Source organism: Alternaria rosae (assembly GCF_020736505.1).
Source record: "Alternaria rosae strain MPI-PUGE-AT-0040 chromosome Unknown BKA58scaffold_3, whole genome shotgun sequence".
Classification (NCBI taxonomy): domain Eukaryota; kingdom Fungi; phylum Ascomycota; class Dothideomycetes; order Pleosporales; family Pleosporaceae; genus Alternaria; species Alternaria rosae.
In genome coordinates, this window is record NW_025763572.1 from 175608 (window position 1) to 193174 (window position 17567).

General features: G+C 52.1%; 7 protein-coding genes across 7 annotated transcripts; 3 read left to right on the forward strand and 4 right to left on the reverse strand.

Moving 5' to 3' along the window:
* Positions 1–938: 938 nt before the first annotated feature.
* BKA58DRAFT_115657 (fungal-specific transcription factor domain-containing protein) lies at positions 939–4362 on the reverse strand. The gene is made up of 7 exons (XM_046164019.1): positions 4044–4362; positions 3867–3994; positions 3434–3819; positions 2894–3390; positions 2672–2847; positions 1644–2622; positions 939–1598 (listed from the first exon to the last, which is right to left on the reverse strand). The coding sequence occupies exons 1-7, from the start codon at positions 4218–4220 to the stop codon at positions 1215–1217; spliced, it is 2727 nt and encodes a 908-aa protein (XP_046027061.1). The 5' UTR covers positions 4221–4362; the 3' UTR covers positions 939–1214.
* A 359-nt stretch (positions 4363–4721) lies between these two features.
* Positions 4722–6950, forward strand: BKA58DRAFT_379195 (Alpha/Beta hydrolase protein). Its single transcript, XM_046169790.1, has 4 exons — positions 4722–5280; positions 5572–5829; positions 6150–6221; positions 6268–6950. Exons 1-4 carry the CDS (start codon positions 5116–5118, stop codon positions 6847–6849), a joined length of 1077 nt encoding a protein of 358 aa, XP_046027062.1. The 5' UTR covers positions 4722–5115; the 3' UTR covers positions 6850–6950.
* Positions 6951–7474: 524 nt separating this feature from the next.
* BKA58DRAFT_311541 (uncharacterized protein) lies at positions 7475–8507 on the forward strand (the record flags this gene model as incomplete). Its single annotated transcript, XM_046167337.1, has 2 exons — positions 7475–7702; positions 7770–8507. The coding sequence occupies 2 exons, from the start codon at positions 7475–7477 to the stop codon at positions 8505–8507; spliced, it is 966 nt and encodes a 321-aa protein (XP_046027063.1).
* Positions 8508–8723: 216 nt separating this feature from the next.
* Positions 8724–11237, reverse strand: BKA58DRAFT_115806 (heterokaryon incompatibility protein-domain-containing protein). Its single transcript, XM_046164020.1, has 4 exons — positions 10196–11237; positions 9545–10145; positions 9046–9495; positions 8724–8990 (listed from the first exon to the last, which is right to left on the reverse strand). The coding sequence occupies exons 1-4, from the start codon at positions 11089–11091 to the stop codon at positions 8940–8942; spliced, it is 1998 nt and encodes a 665-aa protein (XP_046027064.1). The 5' UTR covers positions 11092–11237; the 3' UTR covers positions 8724–8939.
* A 503-nt stretch (positions 11238–11740) lies between these two features.
* Positions 11741–14218, reverse strand: BKA58DRAFT_115814 (uncharacterized protein). Its single transcript, XM_046164021.1, has one exon. It carries the CDS (start codon positions 14036–14038, stop codon positions 11822–11824), a length of 2217 nt encoding a protein of 738 aa, XP_046027065.1. The 5' UTR covers positions 14039–14218; the 3' UTR covers positions 11741–11821.
* Positions 14219–14686: 468 nt separating this feature from the next.
* BKA58DRAFT_334173 (ribosomal protein L24e-domain-containing protein) lies at positions 14687–15884 on the reverse strand. The gene is made up of 2 exons (XM_046168214.1): positions 15658–15884; positions 14687–15608 (listed from the first exon to the last, which is right to left on the reverse strand). The coding sequence occupies exons 1-2, from the start codon at positions 15719–15721 to the stop codon at positions 15046–15048; spliced, it is 627 nt and encodes a 208-aa protein (XP_046027066.1). The 5' UTR covers positions 15722–15884; the 3' UTR covers positions 14687–15045.
* A 53-nt stretch (positions 15885–15937) lies between these two features.
* Positions 15938–16801, forward strand: BKA58DRAFT_115830 (mitochondrial import inner membrane translocase subunit tim14). The gene is made up of 3 exons (XM_046164022.1): positions 15938–16189; positions 16292–16419; positions 16479–16801. Exons 1-3 carry the CDS (start codon positions 16142–16144, stop codon positions 16621–16623), a joined length of 321 nt encoding a protein of 106 aa, XP_046027067.1. The 5' UTR covers positions 15938–16141; the 3' UTR covers positions 16624–16801.
* Positions 16802–17567: the final 766 nt, after the last annotated feature.

The following is a 17567-nucleotide window of genomic DNA, read 5'->3' on the forward strand; positions in this document are numbered from 1 at the left end:
CCCGACCCCCCGCCAACAGCAGCGCCTTCGTCTGCACCCTTGCATTACTTGCAGCATAATACGCGAATTCTGTGACCTGCTCAACCCCCTCTCCTACAGTCATGAACCCATGCCCGCGCATCAATGCCGTTGTGTGTAGAGGCAATGTAGGTCTTGTTTCATTCCGTTTGAACATTTCAGCCAGGGCCGCGCCCAGACGTACGCTGTTTACCAACATATCCCTCGGATCACCGTCTTCATACACATATTCAATATCGAAATTTTGGTACTTCATCGCCCAGGAAACCGGCCATATGGTACACCAGCTCCAATCTCATATCAACAACCGTATACGGCAGCACATTCTCAGAATGACTATGCATAACAGCACTAACATCCGTATACCACTTCAAAATCTCACTGTGAGTATACTATTCTACGTAGCCGCCCGTGGTACCGGAGAGGGGGAGCTGTCAGGGGTGTGGTATACGCCTATATCGGTGCGGCTGGAGACGGTCGCTGAGGCGATTTGCAGTGTGATGAAAAACGTGGTGTTGGTGTTTGGATTGCGGATGCTGATGTGGCCGAAAGGGTCGCGGACGGCCTGGTGGGAAAGAATATGGTTTGCTGTTATGAGGGAGGAAAGGAGGGCGGTGATGTTCTCCATTGTTGGTTTGGGTTGAAATCAAAGGGGATACGAGTTAAGGTTATGTAAGGCGTATAGAAGGGGATATATGTCAGCTGGAACAATGTGATCAGCGCGAGGATGGTTAGCATATGTACACATTTTCGTGCGGACATACGTCGAGCAGGTAAGCATCATAGCTACCATGGCGTACAGCGAGGATGTCCGGACTATAACCCGCAGCGGCATGTTAGTGACAGCCTGTGATATACATTGCAGCTCGCTACCGAAAAATGAATACCATGTATGCGCTACATTATTGGGTTGTAACAAAGCTATCCTATTACGAAGAAGTATGTGCTTGGAGATACAACATTATTTTACACGGCTATGAGATCGTAAAGGGAGGTGGACACCGTGATGCCTCCGATGGTGAGAAGTGGTATAAAGCGAAGCATGCGGAATCGTGCTGAAGTTGGGCGGTAACTGGCATTGCCTGACGCGAAACCACGCTTTGTTGGAATCGAAGAGTCGAGACGCAAAGTTTGATGTTGTGGAACATCGTTTCTGGGACGGCAAGCTCCATCCAATGGGCTGCGAATAAGCTTCATCATCGACCACCATTCATGGCGCCCTGATTGAACTCGCTTGTTCCGTGGCCGGTGTTATTCGAGAAATCCGGGAGGACTCCGTTCATGCTGATGCCATCCTCATACCCCGAAAAGCCACCAGTCATGTCTGCCCAGTCCCACTCCAGTGTCATTGGCATCTTCCATAGGTCTTGTGGAACGTTGTTCAGAGTCTGATCGAACTGGCCCATGCCTGCCATGGCGTTGATGTTGGCGCTAACGCCGTTTATGTCACCACCAGTTGTCATCGGTAGGCTTTGTGACTGCTGGAGCATTTGTGCGGTGATTCCTGGTGAGCCGTATTGGCTCATTTGAATGTTGGGTTGTAAAGAGTCGTGTGTGAAGTTTGGTGAGAAGGGGAATGGCTACACAAGTTAGCTTTGGTCTGGCACGACAGTGGTGTAGCTTACCTCGTTGAACCCGTGGAAATCTGGATTGAAGATCATGCCCTCTTGGGCGGGGGGATTTTGTGGAGTCGTGACTTGCTGAGGTGGGGATTGTGGGTTACGGCCCGTCGAGAGAAGCTCAGCCGCGGTTGCTTCGATCTGAGCATCCTGTTCGCTGTCACCCTGTTTCCTCTTCCGCCGCGATGCGTGTTCGCGATCTGCCTTCTCCAGAACGATGGTAGCAATGCGCTCAAACTCGGCGCAAACTGTGCACATGCGCTTGACACTGCCACTGCCTTGGTCGTCGTTGAGCATATTCAGGAAGTTGACGACCAGCTTCATTAGCTTGAGGTCTGACCGTGATCGCGTGTCTTGTGGGTTTTGCAAGATGTTGGCGAACAGTGTGACCAGAGCGGTGACTGGGAAGTAAATCACTAGCCAGACACATGACAAGTCACCTTTTGGTATGTACTTCAAGAGATGTATCGAAGCTCGGGCGGCTTGCACACATAATTGAGCGGACATGAAAACTCTGGGGTTCAGAGGGCGCGCGTTTAGCCCTTGTATCGCGAAGTTTGACAATCGGCTGGTCCAGTATCCGTGGTGCACGCTCATGCGGTGGATAGTGGTTAGACAGTTGTAGTAGCCGAGATGCAGTACGGCAACTTGGAGAATGAGTGGGGTGTGCGATGCCTTGATGTCGTGCTCTGGCCTGAATTCCAGCGGTATGTCGTCCTTCCAGGCTTCCAATTCTTTGTCGAGTTCGCCAATAGTATTGAGCAGTTCACCATCGGTCTGCTTGGATGCCTTCACGGAATAGAGGCCCTTGTAGACATTGCTTTGGATCACGGAGAATGTGCACATGAGACGGAACAGGTTCATGGTACCCTTTCCGTCGGCGAGCGGGATGTTGCCGATGTTGTCCGGTGGAGTCTCGCTGGGTAGCTCGACGTTCATGTCATCATCGTCTTGTACAGGTGGTCTGCCAGACCGAAGGCAGATACTTGATGGTGTTAGTCTGTGTGTACTGCGAGGAGATTGAAAAGACCCACTCTTTGTCCAACATGTAGGCAATCCAGAAAACACGCCTTCGTTGCTCGACCTCGGCGGCGTTGAGACTGAAGTTAGCACCCTTCTTGTGAAGACCAATACTATGTGCGAGTCGCATAGCGGTGGCAACGAAGAAGTAGGTGGGCTGTGGGTTCGGCGTCCCCAGGAGAAAGAGACCCTAAAGATGTTAGATGAGAAAATCGCGAAAGTCCGTCACTACATACCACTCCTAGCAAAGCCTGAACACTCAGAAGATCGGTGTTGCGCATGGTGAGCTCGACCATGACACTCATGGCGTTCTTCAGGTACTGCCACGCCTTTTCGTCTTCTTCTGCTGGGACCAGATTGCTCATGACGCGCAGTCGATGAGCGAAAGCCAGAGCGACGTTTAAACTGGCCCACCAGCCGGATCCTTCGTATGGGTCTTTCGAGTAGTGCTTATCTACCAGATGCATAAAGGTGGGTTCGTGGAACAGCGGGAACATGCAGTTGAAGTTCTCAAAGTAGTCCTTGAGCAGGGAGAGGGCTTCGTGCTTGGGCGGTAATTGTTTGTAGACGCGGCGCTTGAAGATGTCCTGGAAGACGTCGGGCCGCCATTGGATCCACTTGTTGTCCTCGACGGCGGCTGTGGAGATCATGTCGCGGAAGGAGTTGTCGCCGGTCTTTTCGTTGACCCATTGTATGCCTTTGGGCGAGAAGATGGAGAAACCGGATGATGAACCTGAGGACGTTAGCGGGGAAGACAACGAGTTGGAAGAATGTACCGATATATCTTGTCTCTCCGCAGTTGTTTGTCACCAAAGAGCACATCATCTCGGCGAGCGCGTCCTCTTCCTTGTCCTTTCCCTTGGTGGTGTCCATGTCCTCTTCAGGCTCTGGTGAGGCCGTGCCGCTCCTCGGACTGGGGAGCGCTGGTTGGACTGGGGTGCCATTGGTGGTCGAGTGTCCTGCTGCGGGAGGTGCCATGGAGGCTCGTCGGTCGTCGATGCTCGTTCGGGGTGTAGCGGATCGGGCGGCTCTTGCCTCGAGCCGCCGTTCGAGTGTGGCCAGGTCGGTGCTGCCATCGTCGTCTTCGGGGAGAACGCCGGAGAGGCGCATCAGCGACTCCATGCGCGCCAGTCGATTCTCCAGGCCCTCAATATACTTGGCGCTGTGCACGGTCAGCATGCCGTGTGCGCAACACAGGATAGCACCTACCCCTTTGGTGGCTGCCGCTTCTTCTCGACCTGTGTGAAGATGCACTCGGTCTTGTAGTTCTGGCAGTGGGTGCACGAGGGCATCTTGCCGTCGCACTTGATCTTCTTCTTCCGGCACATGTCGCACGCCTGCATCCTGTCAGCATGCCGTCGTCACCCTCATATCCGCGCCATGTACCCGTGCGATGCGCCGCCGCTTGGGGTCGCTATCGTTGTGGTCGTCTTCGTCGAGGCCAAACATGTTGCCCGGAGGCATCTGCGACGGGTCGTAGGTGCCACTGCCGAAGAGACGCGGCGGCGGCGGGTTCATCATGGGCGGGCCGGTGGCATAGAAGCCGTTGGGAGGGGGGTTCATGGTGTATTAGGAGGCGCTATGTCGTCAGTCGTGAGGGTCGTCGGGCAATTGGGCCCTCGCGGATATCCGGGGCGTCGTGGTGTTTTGTGAAGGCGGAGGGGTGTCCTGAGGGTCTAGTGCTGAGCGAGGTGAAACGCTGCCGAGGATCACATCTACAGGGCCCTGAGGGTGCGTGTCGCAGACTCGCCGACTGTCGAATAGTGGCCGACGGTGAACGGGTGAGGCAGAAAGCTTGTTTGGTCTACTGCAGATGCGCAACGCCCGCTAAAATCGGCAACTGAGAGGATGGCGGTAAGGGTGATTAGTCGTCTGGCAGCAGCTGAGACGACACCTGAGGCAGCTTCTTTCTCCGCGTCTACTATAACCACGGCCAGACTAGAGGGCCGCGTCGTCCGTAGTTCGCGCGTCCAGTCCGCCTTAGTCAGACACGAGCCACGCCAGCTGAGCTGAAAACGGACTAGCAGACATGACGTTGCGATGTTGCTTCTCCCACGCGTTTGGCAGGGGAAGAACCTTATGCCGCCCTAACAACTTTATTCATACAACTCATTTCCTTGACATACAACAGGCCAGTCTAGAGCACACGACTCTCCAAGCCTAGAGCTCTTTGTTCTGTAGCCTAGAGCACACACTCTGTAAGCGCCTACCAAGAATAGTACGTCAGCGTTCCTTGTCCCTTCCGCTTACAACGCTCGCGTACCTGTCGCTTGCCAGGATGCGCTATGGGCACACCGCTACCAAAAGACACATGCCGAGCGGCAGCCACACGACAACGCTGTCCACGCTCTGCTGCGCCACCACTCCCGTCGCATTGTCGCATCTTCGCCCCTCCTGACATTCCACTTGAACCTTTTAACTAAGTTTCCAGATCCAGACTTGCAACCCACTACCCGCCATGGCACCAATGACGGTCGAAGAGCTGCAGCAGCATCCTGAATTCAACCACACGATCTGGGATCTCAAACCAGAAAAGAAAGGCAAGGCCGTTGTGGCCAAAGACCGTGGCGGACCCCTTGACATCGCTTACGAGGTCCATGGCCATGGCGACAGACACCTCGTGGTAAGTCGCCCCACTTTCGGTATTAATATCTGCTCCAACATGATGCGCTGCATATCAGACCAAAGAAAGCTTGTTCTTGACCGGGATGCATTTGTAATGTTCCTCTTCTACCAATCCACGGGTACCGGCACCCTGTCACCGTTTCGTTTCAGTCACATTGACCGTCTCAACGCGTCTGCGGCGTGTCTCAGGTCGTCCAACTCGCACACTTATACATTTCACTCTATAGCCGCCTCCGGCATCTTCCGTATACATCGTTATCATGAAGACTCAACGACTGACGCCATGTAGTGGGTCATGGGCCTTGGTGGCATGAAGTACGCATGGCAGCGTCAGACAAAAGACTTTGCTCATAATAAAGGCGACCAATACTCGTCGCTAGTGACGGACAACCGTGGCATTGGCGACTCCGACAAGCCCACGTCGAGGTACTCCACTTCTGCCATGGCTCAAGACCTGGTCGAGGTCCTCGACCACATCGGCTGGACCGGCAAGCGCGAACTGCACGTCATTGGCATAAGCATGGGTGGAATGATAGCTCAGGAGATAGTAAGTCGACCGCATTCTCCTTGTCATGATCTTCGACTCGGAAGCTACACGTTCCGTCATCGAACACAAATACTTCCAGGTATACATAGTCGCCAGAAGGTTCAAACATCTCTCAGAACTTCTGATACCCAGCATCATCCTGTAATCTCATCGGCACATCCATCTTCCGCTCCGTTCGATTCTACCCCACCCCCACGTGTTCGTTAGTAGAGCATATATGATCTTCGGTCGTGCATATCGATCGTGGGGGATGCGGCGAAATCGCCTATTACGGACAGCCGTCATGCCTTCACTATGCATCATCGCTAACAAACTTCTAGGCTATGTTAATACCGGAGCGGATATGCACACTCTCCCTCGTATCAACAGCCGCACAATTGTTTCGAACAACCGTACGTAGCACCACATCAAACACCCTTCTTCTACTAACAACCCCAGGGCTTCCTCGAAAACCTCATCAACCGCGCCAACCTCTTCATCCCAAAATCCCTCGACGCACAAATCGAAGGCGTGAAAAAGAATCTCTACACGCAACAATGGCTCGACTCACCCGACACGCTCGAACCCGTCGTCCAAGCCTTCCCCACAAACGGCGACCGCTTCGCCGCAAACGAACTATGGAAGAGGCAACACCCGGAGTACTTTGGCAAGGCGGGCTTCATGCTACAAGCCATCGCTGCAGGTTGGCATCACAAGAGCCCTGAGCAACTCCAACAGATTGCGACGACGGTTGGCAAGAACAGAATCATGGTTGTTCATGGGACGAAGGATCGTATGCTGACGTTCCCGCTGGGCGTTGTGCTGTGGCGTGGATTGGAGAAGGGCGAAGGTGTAACGGGCAAGGAGAACTGGTTAGGTGTTGAAGAGGAAGACGACGTTTGGCAGGAAGGTGAGATTGAGAAGCATTTTATCAAGGGTCAGGGACATGTGCTGCCTGCGGAGATGAGGGAAGAGTTTAATGGGTGGATCGAAGGGTTGGTTGAGAGGGGTATTCGTCTGAATCAAGAGGAGGGTCTGTAGAGCACTGCCCAGCTACTTTTGTTGTTGGATGATCTCTTGTCAAAATAAATACGTGTATAACCGTCTTCTGCCCTACAATTTCCACATGGTATAATTCAATCAAGTTGTCAATTCCTCCAGAAGAAATGGTATTGCGACCCGCAAACCATCGGCAACACCATGTTCAAAGATAAACAACATACTCGAATGACATATGATCTGTTACGTCGCATGCCGTACGTCCCGACCAGGACCTCGGCACATGAATGGCTGGGCGGGGTACGCCGACATCACGACCCGGCATCACCACTCCATTGTATCTCTTCCATCAACATTGCCATTCAGAAGCACATGTAACGATCCAATTGCTAGAATCCAACCCAGCAGATATGGCACCTCCGACAAATCATCCATCGGTCATCTTGTTCGGCTATGACTGTGAGCAAGTCTCGGCCTATATCGTGCATCACACAAATTGACCAATACATAGCGAGCCCGTTCACGAATAAAGTCAAACTAACCCTACGCATCAAACAAACACCCTACTGTAAGCCAGAGAGATCTCTATAGGCATCATAACATACCATTCTCGACAAAGCGGCTAGTAGCTAACCACGCACCCCTAGCATACGTCCCCGTATCATCAATGCTCCCCCGCCCCATCATAACATCAACATTCGGCCTTCAATACCGCAGAATCCCCATTCTGGCCATCGGCAGACACATCTACTGCGACACTTCGCTTATAATCGAGGCACTGGAGCACTTCTTCCCCGCGAACCAGGGTTGGGGTACTATCTATCCGGAAGCCGAGGGTGTCGGCGAGTGGATGTATCGAGGGATGGCGAGGGGATTTGCGAGTTTTTGGACAGACGTAAGTAGCCTATCCTTGTGTTGAGCAGGCGGAGGAAGTGGGGGTGGTTGAGTGCTAATGTGACTAGAAACCGCTATTCCGCACAACCACAGGTTTCATACCACCCTCAGTCTGGTCCTCAGATTTCGGCAAAGACCGCGCTCAACTAATTGGACATCCAATCCAGCCTGAAAAACTGCAAGCCAAAATCCCAGACAATCTTTCGATCCTGGATATGCACCTTTCGATGCTGGAACCAATGTTTACGTCGGGGACGTGGGCGATGCCGACGAAGACGCCGTCGTTGGCTGATTTGAGTCTGTACTATCAATTGAGGTGGGGTATGGATATTGGTGCTGGGAGGGGGATTGGTGATCTCAGTGGTGGCGGGGCGAGCGATACAGATGATGATGTTGTGGGGCAGGTGTTTAATGGGAAGAGGTATCCGGGGTTGATGAGGTGGTTTGGAGCGTTTGAGAAGTATATTGAAGGTTTGCCTGATACACAAGTGACAGTACCGGAAGACGATACGCAGTGGAAGGAGGCGCTTCGAAGGACACCTTTGCTAGGCGATGAGCAGCTGCTGGTTCCTACGGCGGTTGCGCCGCATGAAGCTCTGGACACTCGGAGAGGGATGGTACCGGGGGTGGGCGTAAGTGTTGTGCCAGATGATACTGGGCGCGGCAACCCTACGAAGGGCACATTGGTCAAGATTGGAAGTGAAGAGGTTGTCATCAAGCCGGATGAGGAAGCTGAGTTGCAGGTTAGAATCCATTTCCCGCGTCTGGGGTTCATTGTAAAGGTTCCGAAGGGGAGTAAAATGTAGATACTAGACCCCTGTCTTTAATCCTGTAGTCGTGTCTACAACCTTCTAAAGACGAAAAAGCCCAAGATGAATCCGATCACTACTATCGCCAAGAACAAGATTAAGCAACAGCCGCGTCTTGACGAAGAAGACTTCGCTTCAATATAGAGACCCCAACCTGTAACATCACTTCCCGGAATTGCTTTGAGTTGTCCAGGGAGTCTCCGTTTCGGAAGCTGGTCAAGGACTGTTCTTTGACCAGCTGCGATAGCATCAGGATCAAGAAGGTCTTGTTTCAACATGTTGAAACCAAGGATCGGCATCAGCCGCCGATTTCGAGATCCTGGTGCTGGGTTACAAATGTATTCCTTGTCGTTTCCGACCATCTCTTCCGGCGGAAGACAGATACAATAGAATCCCGAATCCGGGTGATAAAGCCTATTTGTTAAGACTTTACACGAACTTTGGTGTGTATAGACTACAGGGTTGTTGTTGTAATCGAGCCTGAACTAATAAATAGTTAACCCCAAGTGAGACAATAACTCTACTGGAAGCCTACCTTGGCTAAAGTGAAACTTTTGATGTCTTTGAGAGTGACCCGATGTTGGTATGCCAAAAGCCGCTTTCGAAGGTGATGGAATAGTTGACGATCGTCGTTAATATCATGCAGATCCTCCTGCGTCAACTTCAACTTCGATTGATCATTCACACATACCAGTAGACGAAGAGGCTCCCCTTTTGGACCTTTGAATCCACGTTCAAACGCCGCAGTAGCATCAACCGGGCGGGATACACCAGAAGGAGTCTGCAACTCGCATCCTCCCCGTTCGGCTTCCGAGTCTGTCATTTTCCCATCTCCACCCTGCCGACTTGATAGGCGCAGTATTTGTGCGAAGCTCCATGACGTGTCCTTCGCGGGAGTCTTGTATCGTGCTTGCAGCTCTCGTTCGAGCTCCCTTACAGCGCCATGGTCAATGTCAACGTACTTGTCGAACATGCGCTTACCACGCTAATGTGAACGTTAGCGTATTTCAACAAGAACCGCGAAACAGACTTACGGATGTCCAATACACGGCTACTTCCTTTCTGGGCGCTGTTGGTTCGGCTGTACGTTTGTCCGGTTGCAATGCTACCACATTGCCCCCAGAGATCTGTGATGATTCGGAAGCATTTGGAGTTTCCTGAAGAATTGGTGTTACGTGGGTTTCTATGTTGAACGAAGCGTAGTCCCGGACTTCGATATTCGCAATATTACTGTTGATACCCCTGAGTCCCCGCGTAAAGTCTCGATTTCGAGTGATGAAGAGGATCGACCCGTTGGGGGATACTGGAAGGAAATTGGAGAGTTGCTGCACGGATGAAATCGGATCCGCTGTTGCATGATTTCGCGATATGCGTGAGACGAAGAAGGTGTCGGCATCTTCAGCATTGTCAACCACCATTGTCCATTGCCCATTTGCGATATCGCATAGCCATCTATACACGATTGGACATATGTCGACAGAAGGGTCGTTCCAGTGATGTATCTTCGCCGCCGCGGCGATTGCGTTGAAACCTTCTCTGAAACTTGCACGCGTCTCTGCGTTGATCCAAAAAACCCATCTCGTTGGGGTCTGAATTCGGACTCGATAGGCATATTCGATAGCGAGTCGTGTCTTCCTGATAGCCACATCAGTACCCTGTCACTCCTTATGAACGGCCAAACGTACCCAATGCCCGCGGGTCCAATCAGGGATGCCCAGCCACCGTTCTGGGAGCATGTCTGATACACCTTCTCCAAGCAATCGCCATGATGGAATTCGGTTTCGCGCCGAAAAGGAACCGTCCATCGACGTGCCCCAGGTGGATCGGTTGGTACTCTATCGTGCAGCGAGCGCTCGGCTTCATTGCGCAACCGGGTCAAGGCTCGCCCAAACCCCTCACCGTATATTAGCGGCATGTAGACGTCGCACAAACCCAATAGAGAATATGCTGAATCCTCTTCTCTTTTCGTCTGACGTCCCTCAATCCATGATATGCGCTCGTCGATGCTAAACTCTTCTAGTGAACCGCTCTGGAGTGCCAGAACAGGTATCCGGGTTCGAAGATGGAGAGCCTGTAGCAGTGTGACTTTGTCGCCCAGCGGTTTCCCTGTCCTCGAAAAGAATTCGACGACTCTTGGCGCAATCATTTCTTGCAGTGTCCAACCACGCTGAAACCATCTACTGCTGTGAAATATCTGCACCCATTGTTCCTCAGATATGTCTTCGACGGGCACATCGATTTCCACGTCTGAAAGAAGAACATAGCACTTCGTAGCCTGTTGGTACCACTTGTACATGGAGTTGATGGCTTCCGTTAACTCAGCACTACTGCTCTTGTCAATACAGCATGTGTCCACCCAAAAGAATTCTAGTTTGTCGCTAGTAGCGCGTTCAGAACAAAAAACTAGCTTGCTATACCCAGGGATGCGTTTGGCTCGCTCGTCTCTCATATCTGAAAATGTGACTTCATCTTCGTTCGAACCCCAGGTGTGTGATAGGATTGCGTAGGGCGGGACTTCTTCCTTGAACCGCTCAACGAGGCTGAAGCCGACAGAGTCAGATGAACATTGTAGGAGGCGCATAGTCGCGTTAATCTTGGAAGATGTTGACAGTCTGATACCGATAGAGCCGGTTTCCTGCGTACGTATAGAGAAGTGAGCTGTTCATGCGATACTGCCGCCTGGAGGAGTAAACTAGGAGCGTCTGAACACATTAATGAGGCTGGGAGCAGGGCGGAGCATGGACGCTTCGCTGCGGTCAGACAGCTTCGACTGTGGCGCTTTAGGGATGCCTGAAAAGCCACTCCCGCTCATTTTAGACATGCTTGCCTTTGTGGCGTTAGGCTTTCAGCACAAGGCTATGCACTGAACAGCCATGGAGTGGCAACGTCAATCGATGCATAATTTTCGATCAGCGCGACGCATTGTCTTTCAGGAAGCGATGGTGACCTGTTGGCACGGGACAGAGTTGAAAACGAAATGTTTGTAGCAGGTGTTGATAGAAAGCTTTAGCGGCGCGGGTTGATGAGTGGTGACCACACGCTCAGCTCAGCGCACGGACCCTCCCCACTTTAACCCGTAAGCTGCAGATCCACTTCATGGTAACAAGCATAGCCTGCATACTCAAATACTGAGTTCAGCACGGAATAAATTAGACGTAGTAGTGACAGTAGACTGTATTATGAACTTGCAATGTTTATGAAACTGTTACGCCACTGACGTCAACATATATGCACTTTATCGTAAAGATCCCGAGAGGAAGCAAAATGTGATTCAATTGACGTTGTTTGAGATATAAAACAGGTTGTAGCAATCATGCAATGACCATACCTGAATCCTGTGCTTGTAGCCTGTCGAAGGCCCCGACGAATTCGGTAGCAGACCGAGCGATAGTTATCTCTCCACCTCGCTCGGCATAGAATCCAGCCGCAGCGTATCGTTGACTGGGAGAGTTGTGAGAGCGCACGACGCCAAATGCTCGGCCTGATAGACTCAGGCTAGGCTGTAGAACTTTACCAGCCTCCCAATGTTCGTCTTTTATCTCGAACGCAACCACATTCCCTTCACTGTAAGACTCTTTTACGTAGGCCGAACTGAGAAAAGAAACGTCGGCAGCCAGTGGATTGAACCACCCAACAAGCCTTTTGCCACACCGAGCTACCATGACCACGCCACCGGTGCCGTCCCCGCCTAATGCTATGCTCATGTAGGGGTGTACGGTCCATTTCCGTGTCGAACCAGATGGTTTTGTGATTGTCGTCGCGTGCTCGTGCTCGCCTGGGAACTCAAAACGTATTCCTCCGCCTTCGCTTGCCATTAAATCCCCATCAGCACCCTCGGCACTGAGGTCAACAATTGGCAGGTCGACGATGGCAATCTTCGAAATTTCTTTGGGGTCATCTGTAGTCCGGACAAGGGGAAGTGCCAGCACTGAGATGGGTCCAAGAACACCGACAAGTCGAGGAAGCTTCGATGTTGCGTCGAAGATTTTGCGGCGCCCGTTATACATGGCTGAGAGTACGTACAACATATGGGCCCGACTGACTTTCTCATCTCGTCGCCAACATCGGCCGAGCTGAGTGCACATGGCTAGGAATGTTGTGCTGTTTGCGCCCCATATGCCGTGAAAGAAGGCCGTGGCTTCAACAAGACCAAATGACAAGAGCTTCGTTAGAAGCTGATAGTAGAAGCCGAATACAAAGGCCTGATACTTGAAATATACAGACTTGTATGGCTCTTCGGGCACCGCGTCTGCGTTATCGACGCGAAGCAGATAGTCTTGCGCAACATGGCTGTGAAGCCACCGCGAGCTGTCTGGTGGCTCTCCTTGGAGGATCCACTCCAAAGCACTATAGGTGTTTTCGGTATCTACAGGAAGACCTTGATCGGCGAGCATACCAATGTGATGGTCGTATCTTTTGATGACGTATGCATCATCGGAAATCTGAAGGGCGTAATAGACCTCTTCACTGGCTCCATATGGTCCATCTGCTTGTCCTACAAGTTCCATGGTACCGGCAGCGATCTTTCCACGTTGCCAGGATTGATTCATGAGGTTTTCCAACGAGCGGCCGACCCCGAGTGCGTCGATCATTGACTCAGGCCTGTCGCGAGGCCACGATATCTGCAGAGGTCTAGAACTTAATCCCCTTGGGATCGGCTTGTTGCTAAAGCTAGATACCCCCAGAGGCCGACCTCCATGGTGATACCTAACGCATGCTTGTCGTTCGTGGGTAAGATTCCCGTCGGTGCAGAGGTCGAGGTTGACTCTTTTCAAAGCTTCAGCAATGGAGAAGGTAATCGGAGACATGGCATTGAAGACTGTCACATCTCCGTTGAGAAGCCATGTTAGCATCTGTCTCATGTCCTCCGTCTCTGCCTCGTTCAGCTGAGGGATAGCACGTGCCGAGGACTGATCGGACGTCCCGTTCGATAAACTCTTGCGCATCTCCTGCTTGATAGCGAAAGCTATTTCTCTGGCACATCCGAACGACCTCCAGGACTCAACGTTCTTTTTGATGGTTACTCTCAGCGCAGGTGCAATGTCATCGTCGCGACCCAATATATCCACGAAGACGTGGATGAGCAGCTCCTGGATCTCACTTGATGGCAGGCATTCATCCAACGCGGAAGTGATCGCGACCATGACCCACGTGAAGCTATCCGCATCGTCGCGAGTGCTGGCCTTCTTTTTCCGTTGATTAGCCTCGCGTACGGACGATTCAGTCCGTGAGCTTTGCACAATCTTGCCTTTGATCTTCACACCTTGGTGGACAAAGTCCATCATTGGCCATCTCTTCTCCATCTCAGGTGCATTCACGAGTCCACCCCTTTTGAGTATCGCTTCTCGATCTTCACCGAGAACATCAAACAGATCGTTGTCATTTTGTCCAGCTCGAACGAAATTGCCGAACTTCTTGCCTTGATCGACCAGCAAGGCTAGATCGGAGATTGATAAGCCTAGTTGTAATAGGCCGTTGGTGCCTGCAACGATCGAGACGGCCATGGTTTGTTGCGTGGAGGAGGTCATGTCGACGAAGTTTGAGTTTGGAGTCTATTACGCAAGACACTAAGGCCCCCGAGGCTCCACAATAGGCTCACAAGAGAGCGTAAGTAACTCGAAAGGAAGGTAGCGGTGGAGGTGGGGATGACCAAGGCCAGAAAGCCTTCCGCTTCGCGTCACCGGTCAACCGGACAGCTGGTGCGTGGCGATTGGCAGCAGTCTGACAGCCACAAATGCATCATGGTACTGCATATCGGAGTGTTGTCAGGCTCAGTTATTGGCCTGGTAAATGCTGCGAAGCCATCATAGCCTGTGAGTCGCTCTTAGCATTACCGGTTGCCACCAGTAGAGTCCCTGAAAGCTTTTGGACTCCCTGGAAGCGGGGTTATGTCAGTCTTGACTGGTGAAGGATACCATTTGGAAACACAAGGCTGTGTCGCTCGTGCGGCGTCTTCGCATCGTCATCCCGATGCTGCAAGGCTACGCGACATGGAGCTGTGCTCTGACAGTCGCACAATCAGTGGTGCGAGATCAGTCGTGTGTCGAAGTCGACGGAAGGCGCGCTGCACCAGCAGGCAATTGATCAGAATTGAAGTCGTAGTCAAGGGAATCAGCATGGGAGGTAGTGGCTGGAGCCGAGTGTCAAACAGGATTAGCGAGTTACTGCGCGATCACGTGATTTTGGAGACAGCCATAGAAGAACTTACCCATGGATCAGGCCATCCCATAATGCATGTTATACCTCCCAGCATCGTCGTGATTGGAACCATGTTGGATACGAATAATGTAGCTCAGTGCAACACACGTAACTCATTGTGGTGTGCTCACACGACTGAGCAACACCAAGTACAAGCTGCACCAATATACACACGACGCTGGGCTTTGGGGGTTGAAACATGCTTTTGCTGTGGTATCGAAATCATGTCCGTAATTTACCATAATGCAGGACGCCAAACTCCATGAACATCTCGGAAGATCGTCCAAAAATTGCCGAGGTAGTCGTGTTATATCGCGGATGATACAGACTGCAAGTCCTACTCATCAACATCCATAGCCTCAACGCCGCCACCAACCTTCCTCTTCAACATCTTCTTTGTCTTTGTCTTCTGCTTGGGCAGCTCTTCCTCAAGCTCACTGAGCTCGCTCTCCTCAGCTTCAAGCTCCTTCCTCCTAGCCGCAACCTTATCCTTGACCTTCTGCACATCGACCTCCATTTCCTCCTGCTCGACCTCCTCCTTGGCGAACCTCTCGCTCGGCGGCAGCAAGTGCTGGTTCTCCTCGACCAACTTCCTGTCTTCCTCACGCTGCCTCTGCTTGTTGCCACGCATGCGCGCCTTGTAGAATGCGCGCTCTCTCCTCTGCCGGATCTCAGAGACTCGGCCCATAGCCTTGAGGGTCGTCTGGATGAGGTCGCGATTGTATCGCACGGGCACGTTGCGGCGCTGGGCGAAGGTGAGGGTGGAGTCGACGGTCATTTCCTTGTTGTGCGCGCGGCGGAACGACTTGGTCCAGGCCAGCTTGCGGGGGTTGCGCTTCATCTTGAAGTTCTTGTGGCATTTGCTCTTGCAGAAGCGGAAGGCCTTTGCATCGTTGCGCACTGATAAAGTAAGTAAAAAAATCGAGGCAGAATTGTCGCTTATGCATACCAAAGGTTATACCCTTGGACGGGTATACTGGCGAAGAGCAAAAGTAGCAAGTCTCGATTCTCATCTTGTCGTCGTGGCGCGAATGCGATCGCGCTCGTTCTTATCGGGAGTAGGTATGCGCTTATCCGCGTCGCAGTAGTCTTCAGCACGGGCTGAGATCGGAATATGTAAGGATCGACCACGCTTCACTTAGTTGGCGGTGGTGAGGCGGGTGTCGTGCAAAGGTGTGGAGGTTGAGGTTCGACAAGTTCGGCCGGCTCGAAATTTTGGGTGGTCTGTGCACGTCAACCCACCTGCCACTCTGGCCCGCCAATTGCGATGCTTCTCGACCGAGGCACCTCCGCAAATTTCCTTCTGACCACCTCGCCGCCGCCATTCACCTTAGCATCTCCATCTGACGTATCTCACACCCGCATCGCAACTTCCCACTACCCGTATACCGAGAACCCGAAATCGCACAGTCGAGCCAGGACAGTGCAGAAAGATGTCGGCCTGGGTCTGGATAGTAGGCGCCGGTGCCACTGCTTTCTTCGTATGGCCTCCGATTTCCTTAGTTACGGTTTTGAATGGACTGGATCGGGAACTGCAGGAACAACATATATGATGAAAAAGGTGTACTAATCGATACATGTAGGGTCGCGCAGCACTCGTGGCATTAAGGAGATCAGGCGGTGGAGCCGGAGCACTAGGACGCGGATACTACAAAGGCGGTTTTGAGCCCAAGATGACACGGAGGGAAGCCGCGCTCATATTAGAGATGCCGTAAGTCTACTTAACAATCATATGCCCCACATAGAGCTCGCAAGACTGACGATAGCCAGCGAACGCGGCATCACGAAAGAACTGTTACGGAAGAAGCACCGATCGCTCATGCTTCTGAACCATCCCGATCGCGGCGGTAGCCCCTACCTTGCGACCAAGGTCAACGAAGCGAAAGAACTTCTCGAGAAGGAGGTTAAGGGTTGAATTGATGGGCAAGAGGTGGACGATGTGTATACCAAGACTCTGTACTATATCACGGCATGATTCTCAGCATCAGCATGGCGTTGGACTGAATACGATTAGCGATTTACGACTCTCAATATGGTCCCCTCCATTCATGTTGTATGAGGTTGGCGATGCCAACTTCCCTAACAGTGTTAGCCAGGCATAAACCTCGACGTTTTCTATCACCCGCATCTGCAGGATGCTCTCCTAGGTGTATACGAAAGAGTCATTGTTCGCTTACATTTGGCCGTTCTGATGGACCGGCAGGCACACATGCAAGGGCTAGGACAACTCCGGGGGTTCGACAGGCAGAGGCTGTTGACTATTGCCTTGCCTCATCGAATGGCAACCAGGTGGCTGTGAGATCGCTTACTATTTCTACAATAGCATACATCCCTGTCGTATCCGACGCGTAAATGCTTCAGCTCAGCCTTGTCCGTTGGGGTGTGGATAGATATGGGAGTCAGCCTCGTGACATATGAGAGGGTTATAAGTTCCCGGTTCAGCCCTGCTCTTTCTGCTATCAGCCGCGCGGTAACTTATCACTGAACTAATTCAATGGCTCAAATTACGATCCCTCATTAGTTGAACCCAATATCAACAGCCCAGCATGTCCGACAACGAGGACGACTACCACCAGCATCAAAGAAATTGGGAAGCCAGGCGAGACGAGGGATACGATGACCTCGAGGGATGGGCAGAAAACGAGCAACGTGACAATGAAGAGATGCTTGCTGAAATGGAAGCGTAAGTCACATCCTCTCCAATAGTCAGTCCCAAGCATTCCTCCTCATATGTCGCACTCTAGGCACTACATCACAAGCTCATAGTAAGGTAGTGAACGCAGAGGTCGCGAAGAGGCACGCGATGAATACGGCGACGACGATCGCACCGAGAAGCTCAAAGGTACGAAACAAATGGTG